This window comes from Chiloscyllium punctatum, chromosome 38 (assembly GCF_047496795.1).
Source record: "Chiloscyllium punctatum isolate Juve2018m chromosome 38, sChiPun1.3, whole genome shotgun sequence".
NCBI lineage: Eukaryota > Metazoa > Chordata > Chondrichthyes > Orectolobiformes > Hemiscylliidae > Chiloscyllium > Chiloscyllium punctatum.
Genome location: NC_092776.1, coordinates 46,025,490 through 46,044,680, shown reverse-complemented (window position 1 = coordinate 46,044,680; position 19,191 = coordinate 46,025,490). Strand labels below are relative to the sequence as shown.

The window sequence follows — 19,191 nt, the reverse complement described above, 5'->3', positions numbered from 1 at the left end:
TCCTCCTCCTGTTGCTTTTGGACGTGCTCGCGTGGAGGCGCGCATTCCCGCAGCGCGAGCGCGGGGCACGTTCCTTGTCCGTTAACTGGATCGCGAGCGCAGTTCAACAGTTAAACAAACATCCCTGAGGGGAGGGGAAAAAAAAGTGCATGCAATCTCGCGCTAATGCCAAGGTGTGAATTCTGTCTGGGAGCGTGATCCTTCTGCAAATTATAAATATATGCACACACATAGGCAGAGTTTGTGTACAACTGGTCGCAGAATTAATGTGCAGCTCCTTGCAAATCCCTCAGTGTTTTGCAGCTTGTTCCTGACACATTGCAGCCGCTCACCTGGGGCTGAGAGGCTGACAGAGGCCATTGCCCCCCTCCCTGGAGGGGGCGGAGGCTGTGCTGTCGCCTTCAGAGTCAGAACTGCTATAGTTTTTTCTTTTTCTTCCCTGAAGCCCGCATCTTCGCTCCGTGGCGCTCGGCAAACATGAGTGAAGAGCGGTCGAGTTCCTTGGGTTGTGCCGGGGGCAGAGGTCGAGAGCGGGAGAAACTTCCAATCATCGTGGCAGCATCGCCAAGCTCCGAGGCGCCCGCAGCAGCATTCGCGGTACGTTTTCTGAAAGAGAGCGAGACAGCAGGATTTGTTCTGTTATGATATTACATTCACCCAGCCAGTAGTTTGGATCAGAAGTGTAGTGATTTGTCACAAGACTAAAGAGTATCCTCTCGAGAAGCTTAAAATATGGCTGCTTGAAAACTCAATGCAACCACCCTAATTAGCAGATGTTTTTTTCCTGGAATTTACGCTTCCTTGCATAAAATTTCTTAATTAAACATGACCAGTGTATTGAATGACGGCCAGGAAATGCAATGCAGTTGAAATTTGCGGATTGGTACCCAAGTACCCGCCCCCAAACGGCCACTGGCTCCATCAGTAATACCTTGTGCCACTTCCTTGACACTTAAACAGTCTTTCAAGCTGTCACAGTCGGAAAAAAAATGCATAATCGATATAGAGATAGCATGTTAAAAGTCATGGGTTTTCTGGATTTTAATTTCAACCTCTCTTTAGGTGGTGTCACTCAAAAGTACCCCAAATGGCTTTCAATTATAGTTTGGCTTTTCGACTGCCTGCAAGTATGCCTGAGAGAGTTTAATTTGCAACTTTTTAACCAGTCTTTTGCTGAACCTTTTGACATTTACAAAATCGAAGATTTCAACGGGTGATTGGTGCTGTAGCATATGGGCATAACATACTTATATATACATAACATACGTGTTTTGTAGATGTTTTCATTATAAAGGAATTTAAAATTGGTTACTTGAACAACAGCTTGTGTGTCTGTTTTCTGGAAATGCAGGGAGTTTTTTTTATGAATAACTATATAGAAATATTTGTCTATGCATCAATGGAAAAAGTTATCAATTGAGATCCTGTTGGAACAAGTAAAATGCTGCCTTGCATTAATATCATATATATTCAGCTGAAGTTTATGGAGTTATCAATTAATACAATTTTTGGTGATAACTTTAATATTTACAAATTGCAAGATAAGACACAGGATTCTCTTTTATGCTACAATTTAATAAAACAACTTGTATTTGTGTAATGGCTATGATATAGTAACATGTTAGAAGAAGCTTCATAGGAACAGACAGTATGGTCCATATGCTAGGTTTTAAGTATTGTCTTGTAGGAGGGCTGAGAAGTAGAGAGATACAAATTTACTAAAGGAATTCCAAAGCTTAGGAGCTTAGACAGCTGATGGCACAGCTGCCAATGCTGAACAAAGAAAATGGATAATTAATGCACAAGAACTAGAATTAGAGGAACACTTTTCAGCAAGTGTTGGAGGGCTGAGAAAGTTGCAGAAATAAATAAGGTGAGGCCATGAAGGCTCGGAACAAAAGGATGCAAACTTGAAAATCCATCTGCTCTTCGATCGGGAGTGAGTAAAATTCAACAAATACAAGGTGATGGGTGAGCAGGACTAAGTATGTGTGGATACAGACAGCAGAGATTTAGATAAACTTCAGTTGACAAAGTCTGGAAGTCAAGAGACCAAGCAAGAAATAATTGGAGCAATGGGATTGAGAACTTGGCATCTTTTTGATCTTTCTGTCTTCGTGTTATCTGGCAGTAACAAAAGGTGAAGTCACAATCGTCCCACTCATTCATTAGAGACAGACAATGAATGGTGTTTTAACCTGAGGGTCACCATGCCACTGACAAGGGGAGAGGTTTAGAATGAGAGACCTTCATAGTGACCTCACCAGTGTGGAAACTGAACCTGTGCTGTTGGTGTCATGTCTCTTTGCATCAGAAACCTGCCATCAGCCAACTGAATTAACATGGACTCGGCAACAATTAGGTTGAAACAGGCACAATTCTAATCCAATAGGTGAGAAATTGGAGGAGTGTGATTACCTCCTGAAACATGTTAATTACCTTCTGTGCAGTTCCAACATCAACTTGCATAACAAACAGACAGGGTATCATAGAGACCTAAATTTTCCTGGTTTCTGTCCCTGACTAGAAAAGGATAAATTCATAATAAGTCACATTCTCAATTGACAAGACAACTTGTAACTGATTTTCTCAAAGTCACTTACTCAAGAAAAGTTTATGATAAACAGAGGTTGTGAGCAGACAAAAGCATGGATGTGGTTAGATATATATCAGCCTAGCCACAGGTTATTTTTGACTGAAGTGTTCAAGAAATTGTGAACTAAGAGCCTCTGAACAGTTTGCCACTAATATTAAAAAGTAATTATGTGAATCTGTGTGGACTTATTCAACTTGATAATGCATAATTATTGTTTTTCTGTGGCATATTGCCAGCACATTCCACACCAGTATGGTCTTACAAAAACATATACTCAGGAGAGGAACAGAAAGTACAAAGACTCGTTTGACTTTTCACGTTGGTGTTACTACTGGTTGACAGTTACAGTTTAAAAATCAAATGAATACCCTCCTCAACTGATGTACTAATTGGTAATCATTCCATTGTTCAAAAGAAACACTCCTAGGTTACTGTTAGCACTACACTTGGAAAATCTTTGCTGTGGTGTCGATGCTATGCTTAGAAGTGATATTTCTTCCTATTCAGACTCAATGACTGGAACAAGTAGTGCTAAATCAGTGATGTACTGCACAGAAAAATTTCTAATGCCTAACTCTCTGGCCTCTGATCTATAGCAAATTAGGAGAAAGCAGTACGTGCTTTAGACTTGTGTTGAGTTTCAATAAATTGCACTCAATAGATGATTCAAAGCCTCTTTTTAAATAATTCTGTACAGCTAGGGCTCACTCGGAAGGAAAATGTAGATGTCCCAGTCAGACATTTAAGTGGAAATACTGAATCACAATTGAAACCTTCAGTTTTAATTTTTTGATCAACAAATAATTTTAAATGTCTTTTCTGTAATTATTGTGTTCTTGTTCTTACCCATAATAAACAACATATGATGGGGAGTTGGTGTATGATGCTAATGACACTGGACTAGTAGTCCAGATGCTCAGGCTAATATTGTGATGCTTAAGAGGACAGGCTCAAATCCAACCATAGCAATTGGTGAAATGTCCATTTGATTTATGAAGAACTGAAATATAAAGCTTGTCTCAGTAATGACAACCCTGAAACTCTCATCAATTGTTGTATATATAACTTCAGATCCACAACAATGTGGTTGACTCTTAACAGCTTTGTGGAATGTTTTGATTTAAAAACTCTTAATTTCATTGAATGTTTTAAAATGGAAAAAAGTAAAATCATTTTGTGAACCCTGCAGAAATTTACCCAGACCCAGGGAGAATGTGCACACTCCATACAGACAGTCATGCAAGGCTGGGATTGAATCTGGATCCCTGGCACTGTGAGGCAGCAGTATTGCTAACCACTGAGCCAATGTGCTGCCCATCAACGCGCCTTGTCCTTTAATCAAATAGCCATGTCTGAATGTTTAAGGGAGGTTGCCCTTAGTCCAGTCGTGGAAGACTTTGGTCATTCAGGCAGTGCCAGCACAATCACTTAAGGGTTGTCAGCGGTAAGTCTGACACTTGGTGTCATCAGGGTCCACAGATCTGTGGCCTTCCAATCTCAGGACGGGCCACAGTCAGTCTTGCAGGTCAAATGCAACCAATCTAGAGATTAACTTTATAGTCAATCTGGGAGCTGCACAAAATCAGTCATTGGGCTGGGCTTTTGTCAGTTAGGGCTGTCTTGTTCATAGATCAGTAGTGCTGTGTTGGGGAAAGTGGGGAAACTCGAGTGTGGGGATTGGAACCAGTAAGCTAGGATGTAGCAAGGATCATTGTTATGAAGACAGGCTAATTTTAGATAAAATGATGGGAGCTTACATAGAATGGGAGGGATCCTGTGGGATGGAGATGTTGGAAGTCCATTTGATCATCTGACTTCACTTAGGGGAGGAGTGTGTATGTGGTTCCTTCTCTGTCTGGGTATCCATAGCCACTGCCCTGCCTCCTTGTGAGGAAAGGTCACCTGGAGTGAGGTCAAAGTCTCTCATCCCCCTCTTGCCCTGCTCTTGTTGGGACACCTGTGGTTAGAATATGGGTCTGTGGTATTTGCAGCATCCATTGAATGTTTTGCTGAACCTGCCTTCTTTCTGGGAGTGCTAACCTATTCATGGAGAAAGTTAGATATGTACATGCCACAACCAGCATGGCATAAGTGGAATTATTGGGCTTCTGGAACTTTCAATCCAGTTTATCAAGTGCCTCTAACAAATATACCTGTTGCCACTGTGACCTCTGTCTGTGCATTTGCATGAAGTTATTAATGGCCAACATAATAGGATCATCTCTTGCCTGGGGCTGACCAGATTCCCAGTCTGCAGTAATCCACTGAGTGCCAAGGGCCTGGTGTACTTCTTCTTTGACCAGCTGCAGAGTCATGCTAATTATGTGCTCATCAGAATGTGCTCCTGAGTCTAATCTAGATCAAGTGCCCACTAGTGTAACATCATTGGAGCTGGTGAAGCGTGCAGGAAAAAGTCTTGTCTGTGCATCCTCTGAGAAATCTGTGGCTTCTTCCCTCAAGGTGGAGGTGAAACTGATGTCCTGAGGGCTGGTCTCTCACAGGAAGTGGTTGCCACTGATGCCTGTATAAGACAGAAGAGTGAATGAATTGCACAGTTGGAGTAGAGGCTTGAGCATGTTACAAACTTGTTCATACTAGTGGTAATGGAGCCACAGTACAGCTTGGTTGCTGCGCCTTGCTCATCCCCACACGAGCAGTCATGGTCCTCTTCAGCAAGCCCGAGGATTTTCTCTTTGCTTGGGATGTGGAGACATGTGTCAGCCACCCTCCACTCATCTTGGTCTTTTTGAGCCTTTACTGTGGGCTGTCTTCTTATAGTAAGACAAAGGGAGGGATTGAGTGAGATTAAAGTAGCTGGTACAGCTTTTATTGTTGATGCAGATGGAGGAAGTTGGTCAGGTGTCCTGAGTGAGGGAGTAGGAAGACCAAAGGACAGGAAGGGCTCGTTGTTGGAGTAATGAGGTGGGTGAGAGTGACTGGGTAAAGATGCTGCATGCAATAACAAGTGGTTGACCATTAGCCTTGTGAAAAGTCGGTAGACTGGCAGAATTGGAGAAAGTTATTTGGGTTGAACTGAGAAATAAGAAATGGGTGATCGCCTTATTGGGATTGTAATATGTACCCCCTAATAGTCAGCAGGAAAATAAGAAACAAATTTGCAAGGAAATCTCAGTTATCTGTTAGAATAATAGGGTGATTATGGTAGGGGATTTTATCTTAGACTGGGACTGCCATAGTGTTAAGGGTTTAGATGGCGAAGAATTTGTTAAGTGGGTACAAGAAAGTTTTCTGATTCGGTATGTGGATGTACCGACTGAAGAAAGTGCAAAACTTGACCGACTCTTGGGAAATAAGGCAGGGATAGACCAGATCTAAAAATTGAAGTTCTAAATTGGAAGGCCAATTTTAATGAATTTACATACAGATGTTTGTCGGTAAAGGGATACCTGGAAAATGGGAAGCCTTTCGAAATGAGATAATGAGAGTCCAGAGACAGTATATTCCTGTTAGTGAAAGGAAAGGCTAGTAGGTGTAGTGAATGCTGGATAACTAAAGAAATTTAAGTTTTTATTAAGAAAAAGAAGGAAGCATATGTCAGCTATAGACAAGATAGGTCGAGTGAATCCTTCGAAGAGTATAAAGTAAGTAGGAGAATACTTAAGAGGGAAATTAGGAGAGCAAAAAGGGGACATAAGATAACTTTGGCAAATAGAGTTAATGAGAATCCAAAGGTTTCCTAGAAATACATTAAGGACAAAAGGATAACTGGGAAGAGAATAGGGCCATTCAAAGATCAGCAAGATAGCCTTTGTGTGGAACCGCAGGAGATGGGGGGGATACTAAACGAGTATTTTGTATCAGTGTTTACTGTGGAAAAGGACAGGGAAGATATAGAATGCAGGGAAATAGATGGTAACATCTTGAAAAATGTCCATATTACAGAGTGCTGGATGTCTTGAAATGCATAAAAGTAGATAAATCCCCAGGACCTGATACCCTAGAACTCTGTGGGAGGTTAGAGAAGTGATTGCTGGGCCTCTTGCTGAGATATTTGTACCATCGATGGCCACAGATGAGGTGCCGGAGGACTGGAGGTTGGCTAACATGGTGCCATTATTTCAGAAAGGTGGAAAGGACAAGCCAGGGAACTGTAGACCAGTGAGCCTGACATCGGTGGTGGGCAGGTTGTTGGAGGGAATCCTGAGGGACGGGATGTACATGTATTTGAAAGGCAAGGACTGATTAGGGATAGTCAGCATGGCTTTGTGCGTGGGAAATCATGTCTCACAAACTTGATTGAGTTATTTGAAGAAGTAACAAAGAGGACTGAAGAGGGCAGGGCGGTGGACATAATCTACCTGGACTTCAGTAAGGCGTTCGACAAGGATCCCCCATGGGAGACTGGTTAGCAAAGTTAGATCTCATGGAATGCAGGCAGAACTAGCCATTTGGATACAGAACTGGCTCAAAGATAGAAGACAGAGGGTGGTGATGGAGGGTCGTTTTTCAGACTGGAGGCCTGTGACCAGTGGAGTGCCATAAGGATCAGTGCTGTGTCCACTACTTAGAGTCATAGAGATGTACAGCATGGAAACAGACCCTTCGGTCCAACCCATCCATGCCGACCAGATATCCCAACCCAATCTAGTCCCACCTGTCAGCACCCAGCCCATATCCCTCCAAACCCTTCCTATCATATACCCATACAAATGCCTCTTAAATGTTGCAATTGTACCAGCCTCCACCATTTCCTCTGGCTGCTCATTCCATACACATACCACCCTCTGCGTGAAAACGTCGCCCCTTAGATCTCTTTTATATCTTTCCCCTCTCACCCTAAACCTATGCCCTCTAGTTGTGAACTCCTCGACCCCAGGGAAAAGACTTTGCGTATTTATCCTATCCATGCCCCTCATAATTTTGTAAACCTCTATAAGGCCACCCCTCAGCCTCCGACGCTCCAGGGAAAACAGCCCCAGTCTGTTCAGCCTCTCCCTGTAGCTCAGATTCTCCAACCCTGGCAACATCCTTGTAAATCTTTTCTGAACCCTTTCAAGTTTCACAACATCTTTCCGATAGGAAGGAGACCAGAATTGCACACAATATTCCAACAGTGGCCTAACCAATGTCCTGTACAGCCACAACATGACCTCCCAACTCCTGTACTCAATACTCTGATCAATAAAGGAAAGCATACCATATACCATTCTTCACTATCCTAGCTACCTGCGACTCCACTTTCAAGGAGGTATGAACCTGCACTCCAAGGTCTCTTTGTTCAGCAACACTCCCTAGGACCTTACCATTAAGTGTATAAGTCTTGCTAAGATTTGCTTTCCCAAAATGCAGCACCTCGCATTTATCTGAATTAAATTCCATCTGCCACTTCTCAGCCCATTGGCCCATCTGGTCCAGATACTTTTCGTCACTTATATCAATGATTTGGATATGAACAGAGTAAGTATAGTTAGTAAGTTTGCAGATGACATCAAAATTGGAGGTGTAGTGGACAGTGAAGAAGGTTACCTCAGATTACAATGGGATCATGATTAGATGGGACAATGGGCTGAGAAGTGGCAGATGAAGTTTAATTTAGATAAATGCGAGATGCTGCATTTTGGAAAGCAAATCTTAGCAGGACTTATACACTTAATGGTAAGGTCCTGGCAAGTGTTGCTGAACAAAGAGACCTTGGAGTGAAGGTCCATACCTCAGTGAAAGGAGAATTGCAGGTAGATAGGATAGTGAAGAAGGCATTTGGAATGCTTTCCTTTATTCATCAGAGTATTAAGTACAGAAGTTGGGAGGTCATGTTGCATCTGTACAGGACATTGGTTATGCCACTTTTGGAATATTGCATGAAATTCTGGTCTCCTTCCTATCGGAAAGATATGAAACTTGAAAGGGTTCAGAAAAGATTTACAAGGATATTGCCAGGGTTGGAGGATTTGAGCTATGGGGTGAGGCTGAACAGGCTGGGACTGTTTTCCCTGGAGCGTTGGAGGCTAAGGGGTGAGCTTATAGAGGTTTATAAACTCATGAGGGGCATGGATAGGATACATAGACAAAGTCTTTTCTCTGGGGTGGGGGAGTCCAGAACTAGAGGGCATAGGTTTAGGGTAAGAGGGGAAAGATATAAAAGAGACCTAAGGGGCAACTTTTCATGCAGAGGGTGGTACGTGTATGGAATGAGCTGCCAGAGGAAGTGGTGGAGGCTGGTACAATTGCAACATTTAAAAGACATCTGGATGGGTATATGAATACAAAGGGTTTGGAGGAATATAGGCCAGATGCTGACAGGTGGGACTGGATTGGGTTGGTTATCTGGTCAGTATGGCTGAGTTGGACCAAAGGTCTGTTTCTGTGCTCTATATCTCTGAGTCTGAACGTGAGATATATAAAGACTTTATCATTGTACTTCCCGTATTTTTGATTGCAGACTAAAATGGAAAGAAAAAACAGGACTGTGGAAGGAACTATGCTTGATTTAAAAGGAATAAGTTATTGTCACACATTGTGTGGTCTTTACACAATGTTCGAGCAGTGGGGGAAAGCTGTTTGTAGACAGCTATCATTAAAGGGTTTATATAGAATTGGATAAAAACAGACATTGCTGGAGAAACTCAGCAGGTCTGGCAGCACCTGTGGAGAGAAAGCAGAGTTAACATTTTAAATAGTTGTGAAAGAGTCATTGGATTGAAAAGGTTTTTGTTTGGTTTCAGATCTTCAGCATTCACAGTTCTTTGTTTTCTGTAGCGTAAGATTTGGCTGGCAACAAGTAGCTGATTGGTTTGTACAATTATAACCTGTTGTGGATGCCACACACCATCAGCCTGATGACCATGTTAATTGATTGATGAGTAGTTGAACAGCTTTTGTGGGTATAAACCATGCAATGAAAAATCTTCAGACTGTTGAAAGGGTGGGTAGGGTGAAACTTTCTCTCTGCAGTAAAATATCTGAAGCCTGAGGAAAACCAGTTAATTTGTTTCACTGGTTCCTAGATGTTGTCTTTAACTAGTAAATAAGAAACTTTGCAGTGAGTGTACTAATTGCTGCATGCCCTATGGACAAATTGAGGGACCTGAACTAAGAGAATTGAAAAACAAAGGCCAGGCAAGATCATCATAGCAAACCTTGTGGACTGTTGCTATTGAACTATAGTTCCCAGCTTGTTTTCCATCCATCCATAAAACCAAAGTGTTTGTTTGTTTGTTTGTTTGTTTTGTGTATGTGTGTGTGTGTGTATGTGTGTGTATTTTCAAAGAGTATTAGAGCTTTAATCAGTAAAGCCATATGTTGATAGTTTGTAATTTGTAATAAACTGCAGTTCTTGTCAAGTACAGGAACCTGGTTAGTGTTTTCTATTAACTTGATTCCAATGGATAGGTAAATCTGTGCATGCTTCGATTAATTCATTTAACTCTGAAAATACCAGGAATAATGGAGCTTGAGGATCAATATGTTTTCCAAAGTGGGTCATAACAATTAGCAGAGAGAAAATGCTGTCATTAACCTTCTTGTGTCATTACTACGTGTTCTCTGGACCATGGACCATGCACTTTGGATCAGGATGGCATCGTCAAGTACTGTGGTTTCCTTTGGTTTGGGAAAGAGAATAGCCCTCCTCTCCACCACTCCATCAGTTAGGATGTCCAAGTCCCATCTGCAAGGTGTGTCAACTTCCCTGTCTCAGCCATGCCTTTTGGGATTGTACAGCAAAACAGTAAGGGTGGTTCTTGGCTAGCAGCATTTGATATGATGTGTGACTGGGGTTTAAATATGGCACCTACAATGTGAATGTTGGAATCATCAACCACTTCTGCCTCTGCAGGTTTCATGAAGGGGATTTGTATAATTGTATAGATGCATAATTAATAATTTGGGCAGCAGAGTATATGAAAAGTCACTGTCCATTAAACTTCTCAAAATTGACACTTAGTCAAAACTTGAAGAGCTTGAGCCCAACGAATTTTGCTCTAGCTTTTTGAGGGAGCAGATATTTCTGGAGCGAGCTCCCTTAGGTGTTGATAATTACACTTGTCCAAATGTTGTTATATGTATAATATAACAGTTATCTAAGAACAGTGCCTTTTCTATAGAGACTCCATAGTGGTTTATCCTCCACCACTAATCACTAGGTAGACCCAAGGTAAAGAAGGATTTGTGGCAGTGAATTACCTCAAACAACCTTTACCCAGTACCATATGCTGGTAGGGGTGGAGAATACTACAAGGATACCAGGAACGGTAATCTGGGAAAAGGCTTCAAGCTGGATGGATCCATGAGGTGAATCACCAAGGGTATGAGTACAGGAATTCTGACAGGAAATACAGGGTGCCAGTCTCCTCGAGCACAGAATTATATTCTAGCTGTCAGAGATATCTTGCCCCATGGAGAATATCCTATCATCATCTAGGATCCCTTCATTCATATCAGAATGAACTTTGGAAGTAGTTCTACTGAGCATGCCTATGGGGAAGCCTGATCAAATTCTAGAACACTTCTGGAATTGCCCCACCCACCCCTTATATCGGATTCTTAGTCACTCATCATACACTGAAAATACAGAAATGGTGTGATTCAATTGTTAGGCCGTTCTTTTGTTTTCTGTAGTTTAAGATTCATTTGAAAAATAAATACAAGTGTGTCAAAACCTACTGAATAAAAGGTAAGCATCCTGTAAACATCCTATCGCTCAGCATGCACTGACGTATGGAACACATTTTTGTTTGTCTGTCTGAAAGGGAGGTATAGCTTTACTAATAAAATACTTCATCCAGTGTTGTCTTAGGGAAATGAGAAACTGGCAACATGAAGCACTTTAACTTGCGTCATCGCTGCTGTCTCTTTTGTGAACTGTTTGATAAGTATCCTTTGTAGCTGTAGCACAATATGTTGATTTGGCTTCCAGAATCAGATTTAAAATGGGCTTTCTTGCAAATTTTCTCTCACTTATTTTGACTGTACAAATTGAGGAAATACTCAAATATGGGAATTAAGCCACTTTTCGAAAATATCAAAATTACTGCTGTCAATAATACATATTTCTTTTTATTTGTGGAATTAAGTTTTTCAGCAATAGCACTGCCAGAGAAATAAAGAAAATCTCTTTGAACTAACTTAACTTTCATTAATGCTCTAATGTAATGACACTGGGGGGAAATTAGCCTCAGGATTCCTGGGGTATTGCTACTTACAATCAACATCATCAATGTTATGAAGCCTAATTCAGGATGCAAAAATCATGGGAAATTCTGGCATATATAATTTTAACCCACTATTTATGCTATCTCGTTATTTCTTAAGTTTTGTTTTGCCACTCTGCCTCTTCCTTCACTGAAACAATTTAACAGCTAATAACCATAGTCCCATTAAAATAAATAGTGACTCAGACTCATGAATTAGAATGACTAAGACCACTTGGTGATTGTAGTAAGATGATGCTGGATTAATAGGGTTCAAAGCAAGTCCACATTAAGAGGCTGCATTGCTCCTTAAAACAGGGTTTTTATCAGTGTGATGTAAGCCCATATTTCTGAAAAGTTTAGTATTTTTCAAATCCTTACACTCATTTGCCTTTGCTGAATACTTTGATCGATAGAAGCAGTCTAATTCTTGCAACAATGTGGAATTGTTAATTTGTGATAAAAGTTGTTGTTTTGCATCATTTCTGGACACACTTTCTAATGTCAGTCAGAAATGAGGTACAGCAAGCTTCTTAAAATCTACAGCTCCCAGCCATAGCCTTGTGATACACTGAACATTCCACAAAAGTTTGTTTCTGTGGCAATATTTATTTGATATTTAATTCTTTTTTTTGTCCTTGAACTTAATGGTAATTAGCGTTACCGATACAAATTTGACCTTTGAAGATTCAGTCACACAACATAGGCAGCAGTCTTCAAAATTTTATCTTGTTTATTTAATAGCTTTACAACTGCTGTCTGACATAAAAGTTGCAAGGAGACTGAAATAATTCCACAGAAGCTGGTAACCCATCATCAAGTCACCCTTTATTTACACATGTGTAGTACATGAAACTGGTCCAGCTTCCTCAGAGCCAACTCTCAGAATGAACTGAACCTCTAACACCCTGTTTTTAAAAAAATATTTTATTAAACAAATCACATATTGCAAAACAGTTAACATTAACAGCTGTATACAGAGAAACAGCAATTTTACAAGGGAGAAGAATGACAAAGCCAGGCCCCAATCCCCACCATTCAATCGGTTTTCAGGGAGATGAGGGCAAACCTCAAATCCCAGTTTCGATCACCACAAAACAGTAACAATGACATTTGTGCATAAAAGACAGTCCAATTACATAAAAAACAGTGCATATAATACAGACCCCCAGCAACCCAGCAAGGACACCCCTGTTTATATCTGTTAGCCAGGGTTTCCTAATTGGATCAGTTTAATAGCCCCAATCAGGGAACTAATATCCTATGACGTCCACCTGGCTGACCTTGTTACAGTCACTACAGAGACTAGGTAGCAGTTGGTGTTTTGGTTGCACTAGTTAGTATTGATAGACTAATCACTGACCAATCACAATATAATGTGGCATGGTATTGTTAGGTTCTTTTTCTTTTGAGATTCTTACACACTTGAAGCAACTGCAACACACCAACTTCTGTGAACAAGCAAAATTTATTAAACACAGTATAGTACAAGCTTTCTGGAGAAATCCTTTAACACACCTTGCAATGCTTGCGAAGTCATGTCAAGGGATCTCTCTTCGAACAAAGGAAACAGTTCTTCCTTTATACAAAATCTTTATATCACAGTCAGTGATGCCCACAAGACAACCCACAGTCACATGCCACTCATGGCCCAATGCAGTGACCACCTCATTTCCAGAAACAATATAATGTAAGCCATCCCTTTAATGGTCAAATCTGGTGTGAATCATTTTTTAACTGTAGGGAGTAGTCAAAATTCCAACTGTCGTGTTCTTATAATACCTAAGAAATGGCTCTGAATGACAATGGATGAGAATGTAAATTCCTTACAATCTACCTGTAAGTTAGAGGCAAGCCATCCTAGCCTCGGGACATCCAATTTCTTGCAGGTCAGCAGAGCACATTAACCCTTTAATGTCTCAGTATCAATCCAGTCTGCCACAATATCTTCACAATAAGGATCTACTAGTATCCCTCAGTATTTTAAATGTATTTTGATGGTGGTGTGTTTTAAATATACATAGATGATGCTGTTGCTAGGGCTTTTATTGATCACTGTTAGATAGTGACAGGCACAAATATTAAGGAGGAAAAAGTGTATCTCCTTGGGACTTGTCTAAACAAAATCTGATAGTTTGATAATCCATTTGTTAATGACTACAGAATGCTAATGTCAGACTTATACAAATCATGGTGAAAGATCAATAAAAAGTAGGCTGATACTTTCCTTCATGTATAAGACCTGTTGTATTTTATTAAGTTGTTGAGTCTAATTTACTTTCTGTAGTTCTATCCATTTTAAAATATAAGAGTAACAACATATTACCAACATCGAGCTTTTGTTACTGAATTCAAATAAAATTGGAGTACTTTCTGCACTTATTGCAATATATTAAGAATGGATATGACAATGTAAAGGTGATATATACCATGAGCTGTAATAGTGACATAAGTAGTCACGTGCAAGAGAATATGAGAAAAAGGATGGACGGTTCTGTATGAGTAAGAGATGTACTTATTATGAACAGTATTATGTACAGTTTGCTGAAACCTACCACAATAAGATCATAGTACCATAGAATCCCTAGAATCCCTAGAGTGTGGAAGCAGGCCATTCATCCAATTGGGTTCACACTGATCCTCTGAAGAGCATCCCACCCAGTACCCTACCCTATCTCTATAACCCAACATTTTCCATGGCTAATCCACCTTGCCTGTACATCCCTGGACACCATGGGCAATTTAGCATGGCCAATTCCCAAACCTGCACATCTTTGGACTGTGGGAGGAAGAGACAGCATCTGGACAAAGCCTACAGACAGTCGCCCAAGTCTGGAATTGCACTCGTGTCCCTGGTGTAAGGTAACAGTGCTAATCACTGAGCCGCTGTGCCATCCCAAGTGACTCAGATATAAGTCACTTGTAAAAGGAAACCAATACAGGCCACAAACTTCTAGAAGAGACCAAGCCAATATGCAGAATAGAACTGTCTCATGATTATGCAATAGATTTTATAGTCACATTGCTGAAGTTACAAATGGGATATGGGCTAACACGCTTAGGTCACTGATAGCACTGCCAAGGAGGTCAAGAATCTATTCCTCTTCCTAATCAGTCCTAGAGAGTTGGCAATCACTATACAACATCTTTGCACTATTACTGTATTAGATATTATTTAGCTCATGTATACAGTTGCGTTGTTTACTTTCTTTTCAAAATTAATCCTGCTGTAGTTCAAAATTTATAGTTTTATCCTTTTTTGTAGTCAAAAGGAATCAATTGCCTTCAGTGTATTGCCCCCTCCTCCCACCCTCATAACAGTTCTTTTGGTTACTATCTTAGCTCTACCTTGTTTTTATTTTCTATCATTGTACAGAGGGAGATGGAGCAAGGTTTATGAAATGCAAGTCTTAGGGAATTCTATGAACTGTTACTGTGTGATAAGATACCAAGAGCCAATACAGAACCATGGTAACCGTACAGAAGACGACAGTTTGGTCTGCCATTCCTTTACAGCCTTCTGAAAGAGCAACTTAGCTAGTCTCACTTGTTTTTCTCTTTGGTCCTGCACTTAATTTTCTCTTTAGTTATCCAATTCCCTTTTGAAATCCTTAATTGAATCTGTCGCCATCACATTCAAAGTAATATCTTCTGCCAAGTGCTGGAAACTTTATCAAAGCCACTTTTAGATGTCCATATATACTATAGCAGCCATAGGAACTCATGAACTCTATTACTCTGGGCCATTGTGGGAGTATTAGATGCCCTAGTTGAAACTTAGTGCCACATTTGAAAGTTAATATTGTGCATTATTAAGAATAAAATTCTGCATTTATAATTACAGATTTGGTTTGCTTGTACGAAGACAATGTTTTACTAATTTTATACTTTTCACATATGTGCTTGAAGAAATTCTCATTTTATAACGTGTAAAATGTTTCACATGGCATAATGTTGTGTTACTGCAAGTTACTAGACTATTTTATACGCAATTTTATAAAATCATAATCATCACAAATTATTTACTGGTCGTGGAATAATCTTGTGATAGCTATGTGGATGTACAAATTTCTGAAAGTATTTAAACATGATGGGAAATATGAATTTTGCAAAACACTGCAATATAAATTCATGTAAATCTCCATGTCTGTCAGAGTATGTGGATGTAAATCAGTGGATATAAATGGAAGCTGATGATTATTTGTGTCATTTCATGAATAGCCCATCCAATTCCCCCCATCTTTCAAAACCTGCTGCTCAAGGTAACTATCTACTTTTGTTGCATGGTTGCACTGGCCCTGCTATCAACTCATTAAAAAAAAATTATTAGTTGAATACAATTAGTTCTTAACAAATCCATGATGCCTTTCCTAATGCAATCCATTCTTGTCTGAGTGGCTGTTAATTTCTCCAGATTATTATCTTAAAAAGCTTTCTCACTGCTGTGTTCAACTGAATGTCTGGCCTAGAATTGCTGAGTTCACAATTCTTTTGATGAAGGACATAATATTTAAAGTTTCCCCAAACCTCTTGGGGCCACTCCTATATCTCAGGAAGATTGGAAGATTACAGACAGTATTTCTGCAATTTTCATCCGTTAATTCCTCAGTACCTGTAAATGCATCCCATAGAATTCTGGTAATTTATCAGTTTTAAATACAGCTTGACTCACTTTTTCTAAATCAATTTTTAGCTCAAAGGCATTTTCTGAATTTCTGTGAACCCTTAGTTTGGATTTTGGTTGTAATCTCACTTTCTGGCATCCATTATTTCCAATAACAGTTGTTAAAAGAAAAAGACACAGACAGCAGAACAAGTGTGATACAGTATATGGTTGTGATTAGTTTATAATATTGCATTTTGTGCCATATTTCTTCACGTTTTATTGTATTAAACATTTTTTAGTTGCTTGTGTCTTCAGATGGCCACCAGTGTATGTCCATTATGATTCATATGGGGAGTAGCTTTATTTGTAACTTGTGTTTTAACTATTTGTGAGTGTTATCAATCACTAATGATTCCCTCATTGGTTATAATTATTACAGATTTTTAAAACTATTTTTAATCAGTACATCTTGTCTTATTGCAGGGAAGTGAAAGAGGATCCAAAGTCCAATTTCCAACTTTTAGCGCCTTTATCTCTACCATCAACCAGAAGCAAGAAACCATTGCTGGCATCAGTTCTCCCTCAAAACCTGTCTTGCCTAATGCCAAACATGGTAATTGAATTCATGTTCCAGAGTAATGTTGATTTCTGTTTGTTGTGAGTATGTATTCATATATGTTTTTATCAGTTTGACATCATTTTTGCAACTATGATGGATATGTGTTTATAATTAATTCAATATTCAGAAACTTGCTGAGTGTAAGAGTCTCGTGGCTCTCAAAAGATTAGCCATAATCTAAGTGAATAGTTGATTAGGCTGACTGAGTTGAAGGGCTTTTGCCCGAAACATCGATTTCGAAGCTACTTGGATGCTGCCTGAACTGCTGTGCTCTTCCAGCATCACTAATCCAGAATCTGGTTTCCAGCATCTGCAGTCATTGTTTTTACCTGACTGAGTTGAATGACCTGCTCCTGTCCTTGTGTATGGGAAATCGTGAAGAATTAGAATGGATATGACTGATTTTATCAGAGTACAGTACATTGATATTCCAGTCTATCTGAACTGCATGTATTTGACTCTTTGTTAAGTAACGTTCTAATTACTCCAAGAATGAGATCCTAAGGATGCCTCAAAAATAGACTGGGAATTTATAATGAAGAAAGTGAGGAAGTGTACACAGTTTTTACAGTACTATTTAATTTCCTGTGGTGTCAGATATGCCCAAGTCAGCATCAAAAGCAATGCTTGTGCAAAGTCAGGTTGAAGGCCAAAGGTAGTTGGCCCAAGGAATATAAATAGTAATTCATTTCCAATTTTGATGCCACATTGTGTACGTATAGATTGTTTTTCAATCTTATTTATAATTAAGTAGAAAAATCTAGCATAATTTATGTACTCGAAGTAAACAACTCAGAAGCATAAAGGTTTCTCTGCAAAACAGGCGAGGAAAATATGAAGTATCACATTTGATTGAGAGGAACACAGGTGTGTAACGTATTACTAGTTAAAAATCGCATAATATCAGGTTACAGTTCAACAGGTTTATTTGGAGGCACTAGCTTTTGAAGTGCTGCTTCTTCATCAGTCAACCACCTGATGACTATAAACTGGTGTTGTGTGATTTTTAGCTTTGTCGACCCCAGCCCAACACCGGCTCCTCCAAATCATGACTTATTGCTAGGAAATCCTACACCCTTCAGTGATCTTTGGCAGCACATCCAGTTCTTTTCCTTGTACTCAGTGAGTGAAGATGGGGTAGTCACCCATATGCATAGTCTTTTAAGAAGAAGAACTGGAGAACGAGAATATGGCTAATATAGCACTCCTGTTTAAGAAGGGACGGAGGCAGAAGACACAAAACTGGTTAGGCCTGGTTAGCCTGACCTCAATTATTGATAAGATTTTAGAGTCCATTATTTAGGATGAAATTGTGGAGTACGTGGAAGTGCATGGTAAAGTATGGCTGAGTCAGCACTGCTTTATCAAGGGGAGGTCATGCCTGACAAATCTATTATAATTCTTTTGAGGAGATGATGAGCAAGTTAGACAAAGGAGAGCCAGTGGATGTGATATATTTGGATTTCGAGAAGGCCTATTACCAAAGGAGGCTGCTAAATAAGATAAGAGCCCATGGTGTTAGGGGCAAGGTACTGGCATGGTTAGAGGAGTGATTGACTGGCAAAAGACAGAGAGTGGCGACAAAGGGGTCTTTTTCAGGACAGCAGCCAATGACGTGCAGAATTCTGCAGAGGTCAGTGTTAGGATCACAACTCTTCGCATTATACATTTATGATCTGGATAAAGAAACTGAGGGCATTGTTGCTAAGATTGCAGATGACACAAAGATAGGTGGAGGGGCAGGCAATGTTGAGGATGTGGTGAGGCTGCAGAAGGACTTGGACAGGATAGGAAAGTGGGCAAAGAAGTGACAGGTGGAATACAGTGTGGGAAAGTATGAGGTTATGCACTTCGGTAGGGTGAACAGAGGCACAGACTATTTTCTAAATGGGTTAAAGGCTTTGGAAATCTGAAGCACAAAGGCATTTAGGGGTCCTAGTTCACGATTCTCTTAATATTAAGAGTTGAGTTGGCATTTAGGAAGGCAAAATACTATTTTAGCATCATTTCAAGAATACAAGAACAGAGATGCAGTGCTGAGGCTGTATAAGGCTCTGGTCAGACCATATTTGGAATATTGTGAGCAGTTTTGGGCCCCATAACTAAGGAAGGATGTGTTGGCATTGGATGGGGTGCAGAGGAGATTTACAAGAATCATGCCACGGACAAAGAGCTTGTTATATAAGGCGTGGTTGAGGACTCCGGGTTTGTACTCTATGTA

General features: G+C 40.1%; 1 protein-coding gene across 1 annotated transcript in view; it reads left to right on the top strand.

Moving 5' to 3' along the window:
* Nucleotides 1-275: 275 nt before the first annotated feature.
* hectd2 (HECT domain containing 2) overlaps nt 276-19,191 on the top strand; it is a 104,559-nt gene continuing 85,643 nt past the window's right edge. The window contains exons 1-2 of the mRNA XM_072557782.1: nt 276-597; nt 16,835-16,964. Of these exons, the coding sequence (XP_072413883.1) occupies nt 478-597; nt 16,835-16,964 (250 nt within the window). The 5' untranslated portion in view covers nt 276-477. The remainder of the gene's footprint in view (nt 598-16,834; nt 16,965-19,191) is intronic.